Here is a 20,396-nt window from a genome sequence, read left to right as displayed (position 1 = left end):
TTTATTACTGTAAGATTTTATTGACTTTGAAAAACAAACATAACTGTGGGCAAGGGGAAATAATACAGATTTCAGTATGATTTCTACTGAAAGAAGTGTTAAAGTAACTTTGAGTGAATTTAGTACTTGGTAGGCTGGCAACTCCAGAGATAGGATCATGCAAAACACTTTCTGAAGCAGGAGGCAAATATCTTAATGGTATTTTTTTTGTGGTTTGTTTCTTCTTAATCAAACCCATAATTCAAAACCACTTTTTCCACTGGTGATGCTTACAGTAAGGCTTTACATCTCCATTTGGGGTGTGCAAAAATGATCAAGAACAATTGTATTGTCACTTGGTGACTTACCACTGATTTGCTGCTCTTGAGCTCTGAAGCCCCAGTCCTACCTACCTTCGGTGTGAGTTCATGGTGGTTTGAAAAAATGCATTGTACTTGCTATATAAAACAGGAGGGGATCATATACAGACAGCATACTGACTCTGCCATGTAGTAACTCAATATGACATGATATCTATTGATACTGTATGAATATGGCTCTACGCACTAAATAGCTTCTCACTCCAAAGTCCTGGCAAATGTCCTTCTGAATACACTCACATGCAAGCTTCAAGCGCTTACCTCACTGGGGGATCTCTGAAAAATATAGCAATCCTGGTAACGGTCATAAAAACACAGGTGAGTGCATGTAGGTGTGCCAACATGTACTGAACAGAACATAATTACCCTGACACTATTGCTTTCCATTCTTTTATATTGATCATTTTCACAGTTTGGTATCATTCACTTATTGCCTCTGTTCCCATATCAGCTCTCATCACCTTCCTCTTTCCTTTTCTTTTGCACTCTACTTTTCCTCCAGAACTCACTTTTTCTATGCTTTTCCTTCCTAAGGCAGTCCATTTCTCTTCAGCTCCTACTGATGGTATCTTGTACTCACCTGCCTTCTGTAAGCAGGCAGTTGAAATTGTCCTACCCTGAGCTGTGCAGAGAAACCACACAGCAGAGAATATAACCCGGCTGTGTTCAAAGTCTGCTGAGGAGTCACTGGCGGTAATGCGCAATTCAGACAAAATTAATCTGCAGGAGTGACACTGTTATGTCCATGCTACCATCCCAGTCTTCAGGCCAGAGAGAACTAGTTTAAAAATACAGTAAATAAAAAAGGCAAACTGGGAATCATTCTCAAGTGCCCATGGAAGCAAACATTGAATATTTCTGAAAGCCCGAGAAAATATTCTCCTTTATTTCTACCAGTCCAGCAGGATTCTCTAAAGCCACTGGGGTTTTTTTTATTATTTATGTGTAGCTTTTAGTTAACCTTCTTATTCTATATATATCTGTAAAGGTAATGAAGCATAGTAACAGTGGCCTAAAGAAATATGCATTGAAAAGAATAAGATCTTTATTTCCTCTTTTTGAATCTGGTAAACGGAATAGGAAAATGCCAACCTAACACTAACTAGTCAATCAGAAGCAGCATCCTGGTATCCTTTACAATAGATAAAAGAGGTTCAAGATAAAATATAAAAATAGAACACCCTCTGATATGGTCTGCTAGGTTAAGTGTTCTGTACCACTCTAATGTTACTTGAAAATATTGAGAAAGTGACAGAACAGCATAACATTGGTAAGTTTCTAAAGCTGCTTTATGTCATTGTTTTACTATTTACAAAGAGATTTTACACAAAGTGCAAATTAAACCAGATTATTCTACTCATTGTCTGTAGGCAGGAAGACATTAAACATGTCATGATGTCTTTGGTGATTAACTCACTCTTACAGCCTTTTATATTAAAACAAGTGCCTTGAACTCCAGAGACAGTGAGATCCATGGGGATTCTCATGCTGTGATGAAAAAAAATAGTTAATATCCCCATCTCAAATTAAGGTAAATATCTTCCTTACTGTTCTACAAATGGTCCAAGCCAATACTGCTGGTTTTGTGTGGAGATGCAAGTATGTGTATGGCTGCGTGCATATGAGATGTCTCCAAACTAAACAACAGATTCAGGGCTCATCTGTCTCCAGTTGTGTAAGTTGACCTAAGAAAACAGGACAAAATGATTCTGTCTTCCACTCTTCAACCTCAGAACAGACTTTGTGAACAAATGCAAACTTAAATACTATGACATCAAATAATTTCTTCCACAATCAATTTGCCAGGTGTAGGCCCTCCAGGCAGAAAGCCTTCTTCAAATCCTGTTCTGACCTTCCCCAAATCAGAAGTCCTCTCTTTACAAGGAATCAGAAGAAAATACCATCACACCTTTCCTGAAGAGGTTCTTACCCCCTTCTAGTCTTGCTCCTGAAATACTGTCTTTATCAAGGTTCAGATATTTCTACTCCCTCAATACAGGATTTCTCTAAGACCCCTCCAGTCTGTGGAAATCCATATCCTCTTGTTACTAGAGTCCCATCCAGTCTCCATAACCTAGAACCGAGTGGTTCTCTGTTCTGACTCACAATCAATCCTGTTTATTTTCCACACCAAGTAACCTTAAGATTCACCGAGTTTCAAAATTTCATAGCAACATAGAATTGTGAAGGTTGGAAAACACCTTTGAAATCAAGTCCAACCACTAACCCACGACTGCCAAGTCCAACACTAAACTGTGTCAGAAAGCACCACATTGACATGTTTTTTAAAGACCTTCATGGATGATGATTTCAACACTTCCCCAGGCAGCTTGTTCCAATGCTTCAATTTTCAGTGAAGTTTTTCCTAATATCCAATCTAAACCTCCCCTGGCATAACCTGAGGCCATTTCCTCTTGTCCCTGTCGCCAGTTATCTGGGGGAAGAGGCCAACTTTCACCTGCCTACACCCTTCTTTCAAGGCAGCTGTAGAGAGCAATAACATCCCTCCCCCGAGTCTACTCCTCTCCAGGCTAAACAAACCCAGTTCCTTCAACCGCTCCTCATAAGACTTGTTCTCCAGACCCTTCACCAGTCTCGTTGCCCTTCTCTGGACACGCTCCAGCACCTAAGTGCTGCTCCTAAAGTGAGAGGCCCAAAACTGAACACAGTATTCAAGGTGCAGCCCCACCAGTGCCCAGTACAGGTGGACAATCTCTGCCCCAGCCCTGCTGGCCACACAGTTTCTGATACCAGCCAGGGTGCTGCTGGCCTCCTCGGCCACCTGGGCACACTGCTGGCTCATGCCCAGCCGGCTGCCGACCAGCACCCCCAGGCCCTTTCCCACCAGGCCCTTTCCAGCCGCTCTGCCCCAGCCTGTAGCGCTGTGTGGGGCTGGTGTGACCCAGGTGCAGGACCCGGCACGGAGCCTTGTTGAACCTCATGTAACTAGCCTTGGTCCATCGGTCTGGCATGTCCAGATCCCTCTGCAGAGCCTCCTGCCCTCAAGCAGATCAACACTCCCCGCAGCTTGGTGTTGTCTGCAAACTTACTGAGGGTGCACTTGAGTCCAGATCATCGACAGACACTAAGCAGGACTGGCCCCAATACTGAGCCCTGGGGGACACTACTTGTGACCAGTCGACAGGTAGATGTAACTGCATTTGCTTTCACTCTTCGGTCTTAGCCACCCAGCCAGCTTTTAACCCTGTGTAGAGCACAGCCACCCAAGCCATGAGCCGCCAGTTTCTCCAGGAGAACGCTGTAGGAAAGTTCATCTTCCTTAGAGGGAGGCTTTTTCCATTCTGCCATTTACTCTGCAATTTTCCTGCTGAAACCTCGCCACAGTAAGAGACAAATGTTGGAGGGATCTTGGCAAGATGTATAAATACCTGACGGGAGGGAATGAAGAAGAGGGAGCTGGACTTCTCAGTGGTGCCCACTGAAACATACAATTCTTTCTGAACACAAAAAAAACACCCCACTCTTTCATTATGAGGGTGGTCAAACAACTTGCTTAGAGAGGCTACGGAGTTTTCATCTGTGCAGACACTCAAACCCCAACCAGACACGCTCCTGGGCAACCTGCTGCAGCTTACTGTGCTTGAGCAGGGGGGTGGACTAGATGATCTCAAGACATCCCTTCCAACCAAAACAATTCAGTGAAGTCTCATTTCCAGCTGCATGAGCTTGTTCAAATTCTCTCTCCCTGAGCAATTGGATCCTCTAGGTTTCCATTTCATGGCCTTAAGGAGAACATGACACATTGAGGGCTGACTGAACAACTATTGTAAAGCTGATCAGCATTTCGCAGCATTGAAGCCTCATCTGCCTTTGCGTTGCTACACTGCTCTGCTCAGTTATATTCCTTGCAGTTGCTATTCCACTGGCAATTTTTGCCAGTTCACTATTCATGAACACTTCCAAACCATTAATAAAGTGATAAAAATCAGTCCTAATACAGAACCTTGTGGCAGCTTGCTATGAATCTTTTGCCAGGTTGCAAACTGCTTATTCACCTTCTTGCTTTCTAACTCTCCGCTGTTTGGACATGACAACTTCATCTCTGACTGCACAACCACCCAGCCTTCTTACCAGCTTCTGTGCCACAGCTTTCTGAAAGTCGAGCTCCTCTCATTCAGCAATGCCTTTGATATTGTGCTTGCAGAACCTCACGAAAGAGACACAAATAAACACGTTGATTTCTGCACAGGTATTTCAGGAGGTGGAGGAGGGAAAAGAACTGCTGCAAGGCAGAACAATTTTGCTTGCAGGGCTCTGGGCCTGATTACAAAAGTCAGACAGTATGTCAAAATACTTCAACAAATGAGCACAGCTAGTAGCAAAAAGCTAGAAGAGGACTCTTGGGATCTGGGGACTATTGACACGTGCTGCATTACAGCGCCATTGATTAAAGTGCGTAAGTAGCCTTGAAGGCAAATAAGAGAATATAGGACATGCATTGCTTCCTACATCCACAGCTGTAGGACTAATGAATCTCCTGCCTGTTTTATCCCTGACCAGAGTGCTCGGTGGCCTGCATAGAAGGCCTTGCATTGTCTTGCAGCTGACCAAGACAAAAACATGTTGCGGCATGTACAGTTATGCCTGTGTGCCTCCTTGCGCGCGCGCGCACACACACACACACACACAGACACACACACACACACACAGACACACACACACACACACACAGACACACAGACACAGACACACAGACACACAGAGACACACACAGACACACACAGACACAGACACAGACACACAGACAGACAGACAGACAGACAGAGACAGACAGACACAGACACAGACACACAGACACAGACACACAGACACAGACACACAGACACACAGACAGAGACAGACAGACACAGACACAGACACACAGACACAGACACACAGACACAGACACACAGACACACAGACACAGACAGACACACAGACACAGACAGACACACAGACACAGACACACGCACACACAGACACACACAGACACATACACACACACACACACACGGTGTTTAAAGATTGGATGGGTGAAGCTGATGTTTTTAGGTCTCTAATGTCTCCTTTGCAAGCTCAGGTACTGAGTCAGGAGTCATAAGCTCTGTATTCACGTACAAATTCCCACATTCCTGCTGTATGACAGCTTCTGGTTTTCCTTGGTATACCGGAAAAATGGGGGGAAAGTAACTGCAAGATACCTGTGTCAAGTTTGTTAAAAAAAAAAAGGTAAGGAAATCAAAAGATAACTACAATAAACAGAATATTTCCCATTGCAAAAAAGACTATTTGGTGCAAAACACCTGAAGAACAAATTCAGGAATGATTCATGGCATATTTTTGAAACACTACCATGCAGTAAAATAACCAGATTTACACTTTCTCAGCTCATAGTTTTCATATAGCAATTCCAATTTTCTCAGGTTGGTAAGTTACTGGACAATACATGTCGACACAGTACGATTTATTCAGTTGATTTCCTGAAAAACTTATGAAACATTCTTAGCTTAAAGAACATTCACTGACGACTAGACAGGCCCTACAGAATTCTGCTCCTTTCCTTGAGTAACACCAAAGATTTTGCTGGTGTAAATACTGGAAAAACAAATGTAACTTTTGGGTCAAACATTCACTTCATTTAAACATTTTCTATTTTTAAATGCTGCTTTAATAATCCTTCTTGCTAGGAAGCAGTTAAAATTGCTGTGGGAAGTGATGACAACCCACAATCACAGTCAACATGACTAATTTGTTTTAAACATCAGTGTGTCACCTTATTAGCACTACATTCCATAATAGAATTGGATAAACTTTCTAGAGGTTAATAAGATGCAGAAACTGAAAACTAGTTTCTTACCACCTCAAGCAAGATGCAACTTCAGCGAATTGTTTTACCTAAGAATATTTATTGTACACGTTCTAGGCTTTTGACATGTTTAGAAGTGACAGCTTGACTTCAAAGTATGTTTGTTTTATTAAAAGCAGGCTAAGAAATTAAACCCTGCGTAGAGTAAAATACTTTTGCCAACCCAACATTTTTTCATCTTCTTCAGAAAGAGAATGAAAAAGTCAATTACTTGCACAGCTCCAGCCCAGAAGACATGCTTTGCCACCTGCCAACAGCTGCTGCTGACTTCAGAAGTGACATGTACCTCCAATGTGGGATTTTATTCTGTATAGTCAACTTTTAAGTGGCATGCTTTAGTTACACTTAGGTATTGGTGGTGGAACTCCCTTGATTGCGGAAAATTTACTTTTGCTCCTTCTTACTTCACTTTAGATCACTCTTTGGAAACTGATCACCCATTTTGTGTAGACTTGAAAACAAATTATTTCATGATCAGTATTTTTGAGCAAGTAGTATATACTGGTCAGTGCAGTAGTATGCACTCAGCCTAACAAAATGGTGCCTAGCCAGTGGGGAATGGAGGATGTAACACTTTTAAGCACTCCTTATGAATCCCCAGTACATTTTTAAAGGGCGCTGACTCCAGTTAATTTGATTTCATTTTCCCCACAGTCAGCAAAATCTGGTATGAACAAGCTATTGTACCTTATGAAATAATTCTACAGAACTATTCAAATCTGATTATCTGATGATCAGTCATCGTTACTAATCACAGCTAGCAGCAAGACAGAAATTGTTAACATTTTAGGATTAGTGATTTTTTGAAGCAGCAGCATTGAAGCAAGACAAGTAAATGAGTTTGGAAAGCCTTCAGAATGTGCACCTTAATTACAAAGGTGCTGCTTTTGCTAAGTGAAAATGCTGCATGTTCAGCAGTTCAAAAAACACCATGAACTACAATTTAGGAGCATCACAAGATTTTGGAACTAAATAAAAATCTAAAAAAGAAGTGAAGATTACTAAACATTATTGAATTATATTGACCATAATTCTCATAGCATGTGTGTGTCAATCTGAGCTATAGAAGTGATTTTATTATTGCTGATCCACCAGAGAAATGAGTCCATCTGTTACAATTTGCAGTTACCAGCTATGACTCCACTTAGGACTTTGGCCATCACTCCTGGCACCCTGGGAGAAGATGTCTGACCACCTGTTGGGACCAACAAGAACACAAAGAGGATCTTCAGGAGCACCTTTGCTAAGGAGTACACACTATACAGTGGCCCATATTCAAACAAAAATTGTGGTTCGTATCTTGGAAAGTGGACAACTTCACAAGGATGAAATCTTAGCAATTCAATACCCTTTTCCTCAGTGCTGTATTTGCTCAAATAATGCCACTTGCAAAGCAACTGCAACAGCTCTTCCTCAGCGACATGCTAGAGCACTGCAGGAGCCAGGTTTCCCTCCTGGAAATCTCGAGGCTTCCCTAAAACCGCTGAACCCCTTCTCAGCTGGGGCACAGCCAGCAAACCACCTCCTGCCGACATGCCAGTGATGCCATGAGCACTTGCTTACCTGACAAGAAGCAGTTTTCTCCAGCAGCTCTGCTCACCAGGGCCTTCAGGAGGGCACGCACCCACCACGCTGCGCGCTCTCCCTGCACCCCCCGGGCCACCAGAGTGGCGGAGGTTACCGGGAAATGGCCTGGCCCTTGGCCTGGTTCACAAATGATGCAAAAAGCCCTCTATCACTTCACTGAAGGCAGAAGGCTGCAGCCTCCTTCCCAACGAGGTAGGGAACATGGTGCCAGCAGACCACCACCCCTGCCCATGCCCAGCATGGCGGGGGTGTCAGACCACCTCGCCACGGCACAGGGCACTGTCCACAAGTGGGCAGCTGTGCCCCAACGCCACCGGCCCCGCCACAGGGCACCCGTGGGGACACACGGGTGCCTCACACCCCCCAGCCCCACCACGTACGCATGATCAACATCTACCTACGTGCACATTTCATACATACCTATACAGCTGGGGGTTTTTACTTTACAAACCTAGAGCTTTAACATACTTCAGGTTATCGTACTCCACGTTATCTATCACACTTCAGCTTATCTAACCTGAAAGCATTTGTAGAAGTGAAATTATTCCAGTAGTAGTTTTGTATGAGACAAACACCTGGACTATCAAACAGGTTTAAATTATAGCATTGACAAAATTACCTTTAGAAGCTGGGGAAAAAAAAAATCAATGAAATGCGATGAGATTAGATGGGTTATTAAAAGTTCAGTTAGGCCAAATGCCTAAAAATGGTCATTTCACTGATACAAAGTTTTTTGGGTTTTTCTTGCAGAAGGAAGCTGCAGAATTAGTCCTCTCAGTTTCTTTCAGCACACATCTTCAAAGGCATCTAACTCTTACCAGAGACAGAAAAAGTTTTGTCTTCAACTCACAGTCATCGCCCCTTCTGAAAAGTGAACTGATAGAACTTGTAAGCCTCAACTGTTTAATTGTTCTGTAGGAAATAAAATGGATCCTGATTTAAATTATTTTTTGCCTCAAAAAACAACGCTCAAAGTGTGACAGGATCAAAGATCCTCCCTCACTAGAACTTCAGAAACTTGCTTTCACTGCTTCGGTGTCAGGCAATTTGTTGTATTTGGTTTCTCTTCTTCCCCAGGAGGCTAAAGTCAGAAGTTTCAACAGCAACAAAAAGGGCTAAAGCTTGCTGCTGTCCAAACCCGCAACCTTCCAGTGAAAATTTAATCCTATATATAAGGATTTAATATAGAAGGATATTATATATGAGATTTTCTGCTGTTTTAAGCTGGTATTTCCCCACTTTCTCAGTGCTCTACTGCTGCTGAGGAGAGGGACACTTGTTTTGCAGTGAGCTGACAGTGGTTGTGATATAAGCAGTTAATGGTGATGACAGTTGTTTTCATTTATAGTCCAAGCCTTGCAGTACAATCTTCCAAGATGAAAAGCTAAACACCTAGTGACAATTTTAACTTGTTCCCAGCACATACAAAAATGAATACATACACTTATTCAGAGACATTACTCAGAAAGTTAATCACAATGTTATCGTGCCATTATTAGCCAAAAGTATGTCCATCATTCCTGACAAGAGCCTAGGTCAACATTATTTACCATGCACTAAAACAGATTGCAGTTAACACTCCACCACGTGAGGTAATGGGGGTTCGGGGGTTAGAATGTCTCAGAGAACAACGCAGACAGGCAGGTCTGGCTCAGCTGCATGCAGCTGTGCTGGCAAGTTTGACCTGGCTGCAAGACACTTGGAGGCCCCGGCACACAGCAGAAATGCAGAGAGCATGCGGCCCTTTTTGGCCAGGGCTGGACTACAGAGGGTAGGACCTACCTCCCTCTGAAACATCAGGGAGCACCATTCAGTGCTGCACAAGTGATCATACCAAACTGTGATAGAAAAGTATTGCTTCCCAAACCGAGGTTTTCTGTACGTCATGCATTCATGCAGTACAGGGTCAAAACCCACAAGGCTGACCAGATCTGTGCTAGGTTTACACTGAGCCAAAAGCTGAGGGTCTCTGCAGATTAACTATGCAACAAATGCAATTTCAGTCAAATGCCACCCGGTTCTGGTAACTATAGTTCACAGCTGAAAGGGACTGTGAGCACGCCAAGTCCCTTCCAAGCACCAAAGATAACTAGCCCAAACTCTTTAATTGTGAGAATTGATGTTGGTGTACGATTGAAGAAGCGACATGCAGATAATGTACAAACTGTAACAATTCTTCTAACAAACCTCCCTGCACCAAGGTAAAAAGCAGGAAACAATGTCTAATCAAACAACTTCTGCAAAGAGATGCCGGCAGCTGGGTTCAGGGGAGGTTTTGCATTCAGAGGTGCAGAAGCCCCAACAGCCTCTGGCACTGAAGCCGAAGGAGGAGGAGGGAACGGTCAGGCTTCCTCTGCAAACAGAAGGAAGGTTTCAAAAACGATTACTACCCGAAGGGCCAGTAAAGAAAAAGATTCAGTTTTTTTAAAGCATCTGGTTGTCTGGTAGGTTTATTAAAAGCATGTAGGTGTCTTTTAACATCTAATCCCCTCAGGGGGCGGGGAAGGAAATCTACCTTAATACCTTAATTATCCAAGAAAATAAAGTTCACTTCAACTTTGAAAGTGGAAGATCAGAACTTCAAAGGAAAATCTCAAAATGGAAAAGGGCCTTCTCTCCGCCCTCCCACCCACAAGGTGCTGAAGACAAAGGCACACAGAAATGAGCAGCTCTACCCTGTCGTTCCTGCAGTCACCCAGGTAAGTAATAAATAATTACAACTCAAAGAGAGCCTCGCATTTGCAAATAATTATGTCAACTGTGACCACCTAGGCTCAAACTTCTCAGTAACAATTATGAAGTATCCTGATGATAAGTCTTTGATGAATAAAAGCCAAGAATTGAGATACTGAACAATTGCAATTTTAAGCAGCCCAGGTATAGCCAAGAATTAATTGGAATTAATTACTCATCTACCTCTGGTGATTTCCTCTGTCTTATGACACCTAAAAGTAAGATAGAAGGGGCTCAAGAAAGCAAGAAATCTTTCGTAACAGAAATAAAGAAATACGTGGTAAAACCGCAAACCCACATTTCCAGATAGAGATATACACTGATATTCTATAACACCACTTCAAATACAATGGAAGTGTTAAAATTAAGTTTCTTTCTCTCTGAGACAATTCAAATGGGAATTAGCATTCTCTCATGAAGGAGTATTTCTGCTCACAGTCTTACTGCCTTCCTAACTCCTTCTACTTGTATGGTGAACACACAGTCAAGAAACAGTAATACGAATGGGAGAAAGTTATAGATACATTTGATATATATATCAAGACAAGCACCTCCTGAAACTGAATTATACTGCTGGATTAATACACACTTCTCATTAATATAGATTACTAAATTCCTTCAGACCTCTCAGTTTATGACAGCTTCGTGAACCAAAAAGCCAGTAATGGTACCGAAAAAATAGTACTACCTAGGACAGCATATACGATGTTAGGAATCATGGAAGTGTTACTCTGATGATATAACGCTAACTACATTATTAAAAAAACAACAACATAAAACATTACCAAAGTTAGTTTAATAGCAACAGAAACTAATTTTTTAACACAAGTTATTTTCAGCTTTCAGTAGGCTCTTCCATACAAGATGGAAGGCTAGAGTTCTTTATTTTTTTAAAAGGGAAATTGGACACAAAAAAATCTTATGTCTGCTCATTTAAAAGCCTTGTAAAAATTCCTGTAGCTGTGCAACTATTTCTGTATCCACTGTTTCCATAAGTGCCTGAAAACCTTGTTCTCCCAGTAATTCCTGCTGTGCCTTTAGCTTCTCATAGACGAACTGCTGCAATGAGACAGTGTGTACAGGGTCCTTCAGTGCAAGCTGTGGAAAACATGTAAGAGAAAATTATATAATAATGCACTAAAAAAATACTCTGAGTTACTCATCTGTTTTATAACCTCAGGTCAAGAAATAAATCTCCTTTTCTTTACACTTAATTGAGAAACAAGAGGAAAAACTCCTGTAAAACGAAGAATAAATCATTATCAAAACCAAGTATCAGTTTAAAACTATTGGAAATAGTCTCAAATCATGCACCCAGACTGCTGTAAGATTTCACTCTTCTATAAGATAAAATAATTTCAAAGCTGCTTTGTTAATTACTGCTGAATGAGTTTCCCATAACTCCTAAAAAACACACCAGATATTACCATGATAAGCACTTTAGAGATGGGGTGAACTATGGTCAGTTATACTTTATCAATAAGGAAACCAAACACCGAAAATGTTGAACTAGTTTAGATTATATGACAAACAACAGCTAAAAGAAACTGTTCATATGCATAAAGAATAGACACACTTCTTCAGCAGTAGTACCTATACAATCTCATCAGTCCAGCTGGACTATGCACTTTTCCCTTGGGTAGGGAGGGACAGAGTATTTGTCACTATTTTCCACAAGTTAATTGCTTCTTCATGAAAGTAAAAAAAAAAAGTAAATGAAAGGGTTACACTGACAGAGGACCTATTCAATTTCAGTATCAGAAGACAGGTTGGGCAGGTTAAGTTCAGGGATAGTTCTGCAGCATTCATCCCTCAGTCCACCATGCTGGAGAAAGGTGGGGACACCTGAAGCTTGCAGCATCCTAAAGTAGTAGGATCTTGAAATAAATGGGCAATTACTGTAGACCTGTGACCTGTTCATCTTGGTATCAAACAACACTACAGTTTATGCTGGAAGGTCAGGAAACAAAATATAATGCTAGATCTCAAAGCCCACTCCAACAGCAGACTTCAGACTTCGTAATACCCTGCTATAGTGCTATTTCCAAAGAAATGAGGCATATTAAACATGCACAACTGCTCTTTTGGCATGATAAAATCAAAAGTATTTGAATTTTAATATGGAGTGGAAGACATTAAACCTTAAGATTATTCACCTATTTATTAAGCAATATTATTCCTAAAACAGGGGGAGATACTGAGTGAAACAGACACATAAATATAACACAGAGTAAAACATCAAAACCCTCTGTAACTACTGCTACAAAAAAAGTTAGTCTTATTTCTTATGAACAACTCCAGTGAAAAACTAGGCTGCTTTTTAGCCTCTTCTATCAGTGCTTGCAAGTTCTTCTTTCTTATTATGGTCATCTCACCTTTCATATTGTAAATCTCTTAATCATTCCCTCAATATTGGAATTAAATTTTTAAAAAGATTTCCAGAACTTGAGAGATCTCTTCAGTTTAAGTATGGACACATTGATACTAAAAAGGGAGCAAGAATGCTGGACATAAAATACTTATTCATCACAACAGTTAGTACCTTGTGACTGTGATGTTCTGTGGAAGACTGGAAAAATCATTTAAGAGGGGAATGTATCCTTTAACAGTGACTATAAAATGGAGACAGATGATACGAAAATTTCCTAACACCAAAGCTTTTTAACAGTGTGACTCACATTAAATCTGTGGCTAATTTGTAACTTAGGTATATAAAGAGAAATTCTACCCCAAACGATGAAGTATTACTTCTAGTAAACCACATTATCATGTAAAACTTAATCATTTGGCTTATTATATTGTAACTTATTTATTTTCCCAAAGATATTAAATTACAATTAATTTAGTTTCTTGCCATACTAGCACAGAATTAAAAAAACTCCCAAACCTGCTATATATACATATAAGCATCATCTAAAACATGTACCAGCATGGATAATTCAAGTTTAAATACAATAGACTTTTATTGGTAAACAGTTATCCTCTCCATAGTTTCTAATAAAAAGCTGAGAAAGCTTAACTCCCTTCTTGAACAATGATACCAGAGTTCTTCAAAACATACATTAAGGGCACATAAAAATTAGTCACCTGAGGTCTATACACTATGTGCAATGCAAGGTCATGAATCACTCTCCACCTAGTTACATTTTCCTCTGTAATTGCAATGAGGCTAAAATACAGCAATATCTGAAAACGTCAATTACAGAAAGTTATCGTAAACTTATAAAGCACTGTTGTAGCTAAAACTCTAGTAATTATGAGCTATGAATAATAATAAAGAGAGGTACTAATGACAGGATAAAGAGACAGATCAAAGAAAAATATCTAGACTCTGTGAACATCGGAATGTGATACTTGGCATGGACCATGCCAGTTTACCTTTTTTCTCATATTAATGGCCTTAAAAGTTGCAAAGCAGTATTATTTTGAAGGAGAGAAGCCATTTATCTTTTCATTATTGTTTTATGAGGTTTAAACTCTGAGCCCTGATACAAACTGCTGATTCAGCCATGGAATTTACAAGAGGGTAGAAAACTCTCACAGCAATTAAGTGGGACAAGACTAGAAACTTTCTCAAATCATCTGCAGATTCCCTTTAGGTTGTTCTTGATCTTCCTCTTCTCATTTCAAATATTTGTTCCCACTTCTATACCAGATGCCGCTTGGTACTGTAATTGTTCTAAATGTCACATGAATTGAGTGTGTGCCCTGGATGTTCATACAGAGAGGAAGAAACTCTGGTACAGGTGGGTAGGAGCGGGCCCAGGTTGGTGTTTTGTTTTTACAGTTTCTCAAATCAAATGCTAGCTGCACTTTCAAAGCCATGATTAACAATCGTGGTTATTATTTGACACTTCTACTACTAGTGACCTACCCAAATGACCTGTATAATTTTGAAATAAACAGCCATGAGAAGTAGCCAGTCTCAATTTCTGCACCATCCACAAAAATTTATACCAAGCAATTTCAGCTGGGATTCAAAATAAATTTATAGCAGACTTTCTTAACAACTAGAGTTTGCTTGCTTTAATGGCTGTGACAAATTGCAAAGGAATAAGAATACAGTGAATACTAAAGTTAGCTTTAAAAAAAATGACAGTATAGAAGACTCAAGTCTGAAATATATCCGGAATAATCAGCTAAATATGGGAAAAGAAGAGTGAGCTACTCTTACAAAAGAGGACTGAGAGGAGAAAACTAATGGATTCTTATAATGCTTAGGAATCTAGAGAACAGAGTAACCATGGAGATAGTTACATCTAGACTATAAAATCTGAAACAAAAATAAAGCTTCAATGTTTGTGCATGACAGTTTATTCCGTGTAAACCTTCTATGAAACAAAGGTGTTTAAATCATAAGCAACTGCTTACAGAAAACAGGAAAGTGACATGCAAGGGAAGATACTTTTCCCACGTAAATCAAAACCTGCTTTGTCATTTCCTTATCAGTTTTGGCTTGTACTTACCAAAGCACAGCCACTTCTCTTTATTCAATGGACATTGTCTCTATTGCATGTAACCCCAGAACAGTTCCCTCATTATGACTGCGTTCATCAACACTGTACTGGTGCATTGTATTACATCATAAATCAAATCAATGCCCTACTTTTCATTTTGCCCGATATCTGCACTGAAGGTAGTTGTCCTGGTTTCAGCTGGGATAGAGTTAATTTTCTGTTTAGTAGCTGGTGCAGTGCTGTGTTTTGGATTTGGTGTGAGAACAACGCTGATGGCACACTGATGGTTTTAGTTGCTGCTGGGTAATGTTTATACTTAATCAAGGACTTTTCAGTTTCTCAGCCCCTGCAAGGGAGAGGGCTGGAGGGGCACAGACATTGGGAGGGGACACAGCCAGGACAGATGAAACAAACTAGCCAAAGGGACATTTCATATTATGTGATGTCATGATCAGTATATAAACGGGGGGGAGCTGGCCAGGACCAACCAAGAGCTGCTTGGATGCTGGGCATCAGCCAGCAGGTGGTGAACAATTGTATTGTGCATCACATATTTTTTTTCCTTTGTGTTTTATTCCCCCACTGACCCCTCTCCCCCATCTCCTTCCTTTTCATTACAGTTGTCATCATTGTTGTGATATTTCATTTTATTTCAATTATGAAAATGTTCTTATCTCAGCCCATGAGTTTTACCTTTTCCCCCATTCTTCTCCCCAGCCTGCTGAAGCGGGGCTGGAGAGAGTGAACAAGCAGCTCTGTGGTACTTGGTTGCTGGCTGGGGTTAAACCATGACAGTAGTTGTCCTGGTTTCAGCTGGGATGGAGTTAATTTTCTTCTTGGTAGTTAGTACAGTGCGGTGTTTTGGCTATGATGTGAGAACAGTGATGATGGCACACTGATGGTTTTAGTTGTTGCTGGGTGATGTTTATAGCAAGTCAAGGACTTTTCAGTTCCTTGGGCCCTGCCAGCCAGAGGGCTGGAGGGGCACGGGAAACTGGGAGGGGACACAGCCAGGACAGGTGACCCAAACTGGCCAAAGGGACATTGCATACCATATGACGTCAATGTGAGTATATAAACTGGGGGAAGAAGAAGGCAGGGGGGGACATCTGGCCTTACGGTGTTTGTGTGATGGAGCCCGGCTTCCCTGGGGATGGCCGAACCCCTGCCTGCCCGTGGGGAGTGGTGAGTGAATTCCTTGCTTTGCTTTGCTTGTGTGCAGCTTTTGCTTTACCTATTAAATTGCTCTTCTCTCAACCCTGGAGTTTTACATTCCTTTCCCATTCTCCTCCCCATCCCTCTGGGTGAGGGGGGAGTGAGCAAGTGGCTGCGTGGGCTGGGCTGCCAGCTGGGGTTAAACCACAACAGCAGTCCACAGCAAATCTAACAACTCTACATTCCTTAATGTGTATCCAAACTATTAAAGTTAACCTGTAACTGAAAAAAAAGATAATTTCTGCAAGAAAGTAATTAAAACTTTAGATAAACAGAAATAAAATCTGAATATATTCAAAGAAAACTAAGAAAATGAAAGGACTGTAGATTTAAATTCGCTTTGTTTTTTACATTTGATTAACAAACCAAACTTATCTCTCTCCTTATTGATATATAGACATATCAATTCCTATCAATAAAAGATATATGCCTATCAATATATGTCAAGAGACTACCCAAACCCGTGAAGAATAATTATTACCATTTGCAACAAACACCTAGAATTAAATTTAAACCTGCAAACTGGAAGAAAGTTTAACCAAATTTAACAGAGTCTAGAGATGCTTTTAAGAATAAGTGAATTACAGAGTTATCTGATACATTTTTAAGGACCATTGAAAATAATAGTTTCGTGGGTTTTTTAAATCTGAAATTGCAAGATACTAGGAATTTCTCTTAAGGCATTACTAATAGCAGAAGAATAAGCATAAGTGTATGTGTCATCTTTTTTTTAAAAAAAAATGGAACCATATATTGATTAATATTTAAAAGAAAAGCTTACTATCTAACCAAAAGCATCCAGCAGCTTAAAAAAAACAAACCCAAATTAAAACTATCAAAATCCATCCAAACTCTTTTCTGCTCCTACAAGAAGAAATAAAGTACTAAAGAACTGTTCCCAGATACCCTTTTGGCTACATGTAGGTCAAATGCATGACAGCAAATGCATGACAGGGACACACACATCTACTCAATCATCCAACTCTAGATTTTGCAATTACTCAATGCCAAGCAGTCAGACTATTTTATTCCACAGAATTTCTACACTGCAGTTTTCTGTGTGAGGAACCAGTTTTCCTGAAGTCTTAGAAAAATAAGTTAAATTATGAGATGCTGACAGATTAAGTTGGACAAAAACAGCACAACTGCATGATACCTAATCCAGGTAGCTTCATCTGAATCAGTGCTTTTTATTAACAGATCTTTACATTAAAAAAAGGTTCTATGCAGATCAATAACTGTTCAGGTAAAACACATAATCTAATATAATAAAGATTATTAAGTATGAGAAACTTGGCCTGCCATTACATTTTGGTAAGCTCCCTGCATTTTCCAATAAACCCTTTTTGCAGTATCTTAGTATTAAAAAGTCCAGAATTTGCGAATAGATGATGTTTATTTTGGCAACATTTTCCAAGACTGAAAAAGAAAGCAGAAGAGTTGTGGCTGCAAAGTTTGCCATCAAAGCATTTTTCTTCTTTGATTCAAGAGATGAGTTTTCCAAGAACAACAGATGAACCAAACTCAAAGGCAAAGAATTTAGTCTGACACAAGTGAATTCCATAATCAGTTCTATAATTGAATAACAGATCTAAAACTTACCATTTTTTTCCTTTTGTCTTGTTCTGTGGGAGGTTCCTCATCTTCTGTACCTTTGGGCTCTTCAAAATGAAGCATCAACATACAGCTAAGAATGGGAATAAGAATAGTTTTAACATACATTGTGATTAAAATTTTTTTTAAAGCATTTAAGTGCACTTATTAAAACTAATATTAAAACTGCTACTGGTTCTGGACACTAACATCTGCAAGACACTGAACAATAATGTTTTAGGTGGACAGAAATGAGCTAGCTTCTGCAGTCATTTATTTAGAGTTTTTTCTAAGCAGGTAAAGCAAAGCTTTTAAGTTTCCTATTTTTGTTTTGCTCCACCCCCAACTCGTAGTTCCCTACATGCACAGGTAACAGCCATATTTTAACTATTATTTTTGTAGTAAGTATAAAACCAGGAAAAAATGGAAAAAATGGAAAAAAAAAAGTACTTTAAATGCCAGAGGTTTTTCTGTCTCTTGAACCAGTTTGAATGGACTTTATAAAGACACTGCTGCAATCTACAGCAAACATGCTTTAGATTCACTTTACCTTCCCTACATTGAAAGAATACAGAAATATTCCATCAGTCTACCAAACTTTTCCTAGAAAATCAGCTTTAAAAAACAAAAGGATTTAAAAACGTCTCAGGTGACAACAACTTGACACTGTGTATTAGGTATGTTTTATGGCAGGAAGGACACATAATTCACATATTACAAAGCACTGAGACAGACGCACATTATTGCTCATGTTCACCCCTGTACTACTGTGCATTTTTCATTGCTGCATTCCACTAGCAGGTGAAATGTTCCTGCAGCTAAATTGAATAACCTGTTTTACAGTTACTAAAATGGAAAAAGTTGTGATCCTATGTGAAAATGTTCAGATTTACTGTTTATATATTCAATTTATTATTAACATGTGTTTAGAGCTGTATGCAACCCTTGCTAAACAGCATGGCAGAAACGTCAGATCAAACACAGAAGCCACTTCCAAAAAAGGTATTAGTTATTTCAAAATAACACATCAAATCTCATGTCTCCTTATAAATGCCATGATTTCTCACAATTCAGTGTATGAAAGTAAAAGGAGACAAATACGTCAATTGCCAAAGCATAAAAGATTTAATTAACTTTTCCAGTCCTTGGTATGTTTTAGGTACCACAAAGAGTAATTCAAAAAACTACGAGATGAGGGAATAAGAAAAAAGAGTTTGTATAATCTGCAGAACCGTGAGTATTGATGAGACAAGACTAGAGCAATGGAATAACGCTCCTCTTTCCAGCAAATGTGAGGTCTGTAATTATCACTACAAGGCAAAACACAGAACACTAGGAAACCTGCTGAGCGTAATCCCTTGTACTTACTGTAAGCCTGGGCACCATGCAATAATTTTCATAACCTGATCAAAACTGTTTAAAGACTGTTGACACCTTTTATCTCTGCACTGGTATTTGGAAAGGCTTTTCCAAAATCTCACTGCTCTAGCTAAAAGTGTCCTGATTTCTGCTGGGATAGAGTTAATTTTGTTCCCAGCAGCCTGTGTAGAGCTGTGTTTTGAATTTGGTGTGAGAACAATGTTGGTAACATGCTGATGCTTTTAGTTGTCACTGGGTGATGTTTACACTAAGTCAAGGGCTTTTCAGTTTCTCAGCCCCTGCCAGTCAGAGGGCTGGAGGGGCACGGGACACTGGGAGGGGACACAGCCAGGACAGGTGACCTGAACTGGCCAAAGGGATATTCCATACCATGGGTGTTATGCATGGTATGTAAACTGGGGGAGGGGGCAGGGGGGTGTGAGTGAGTGGGTGCATGGTACTCAGTTTCTGGCTGAGGTTAAACCACGACAGTCCTTTTTGGCACCAAACATGGTGCAATACAGCAGAAATTTTTTTAAAACGGAGGAAAATAGTCCAAATCCTTCTGGGAAAATTGAACAATGTAATGGACTATTAAAGACCAAGCTGAAAGCAATGGGTGGTGGGACTTTCACACACTGGGATACTCATTCAGAAAAAGCCACCTGATTAGTCAGTGCTAGAGGACCTGCCAGCCAAGCTGGTCCTGCCCAGTCAAAGCTTTTATGTACTTAGAAGGTGATAAAGTTCCAGTAGTACACCTTTAAAATACGCTGGGGAAAACACAGTCATTCCTGCCTCAGGCAAAGGCAAAAAAGGGATTGCTTTTGCTCAAGGGCCTGGGATCACTTGGTGGGTAATGCACAAGGATGAGGAGGTTCAATGTGTGCCTCAAATGGATTTGATTTTGGGTGAAAACAGCCAATGCATTGAATTGTGCGATGGTAACTGCTATATGACATTGTGTACTGTCACTTCCATATATCCATTATTGCACCAGCTGCCACAAGGCACCCATCTCTACCACTTTGTATTTGGAGATCTGAACCCAACTCCCCTTCAATTGCCACACCAACCAAGAATGATTTAGGTGAAACGAGATCCTGAGTTTTACACATACCTTTCTGATTCTCTCCCCCATCCCTCTGCAGCAGGGGGCTGGGGGTGGGTGGGGGGGGGGTGGGGGGTAGGGCTCGGGCATGGGAGTGAGGGAGCAGCTCCATGGTA

At 40.4% G+C, this 20,396-nt stretch overlaps 1 protein-coding gene across 5 annotated transcripts in view; it reads right to left on the bottom strand.

Moving 5' to 3' along the window:
* Window positions 1-11,319: 11,319 nt before the first annotated feature.
* IPO11 (importin 11) overlaps window positions 11,320-20,396 on the bottom strand; it is a 99,840-nt gene continuing 90,763 nt past the window's right edge. For all 5 annotated transcript variants that reach the window (XM_027808126.2, XM_055699646.1, XM_055699643.1 and 2 more), the window contains exons 32-33: window positions 17,820-17,904; window positions 11,320-11,643 (exon numbers count right to left, since the gene is read on the bottom strand). In XM_027808126.2, coding sequence (XP_027663927.2) covers window positions 11,479-11,643; window positions 17,820-17,904 — 250 coding nt within the window. In that variant the 3' untranslated portion in view covers window positions 11,320-11,478. The remainder of the gene's footprint in view (window positions 11,644-17,819; window positions 17,905-20,396) is intronic.

This window comes from Falco cherrug, chromosome Z (genome assembly GCF_023634085.1).
Source record: "Falco cherrug isolate bFalChe1 chromosome Z, bFalChe1.pri, whole genome shotgun sequence".
Classification (NCBI taxonomy): Eukaryota; Metazoa; Chordata; class Aves; order Falconiformes; family Falconidae; genus Falco; species Falco cherrug.
Note: the sequence above shows the minus strand (reverse complement) of the source record. Positions and strands in the feature narration are given on the sequence as shown.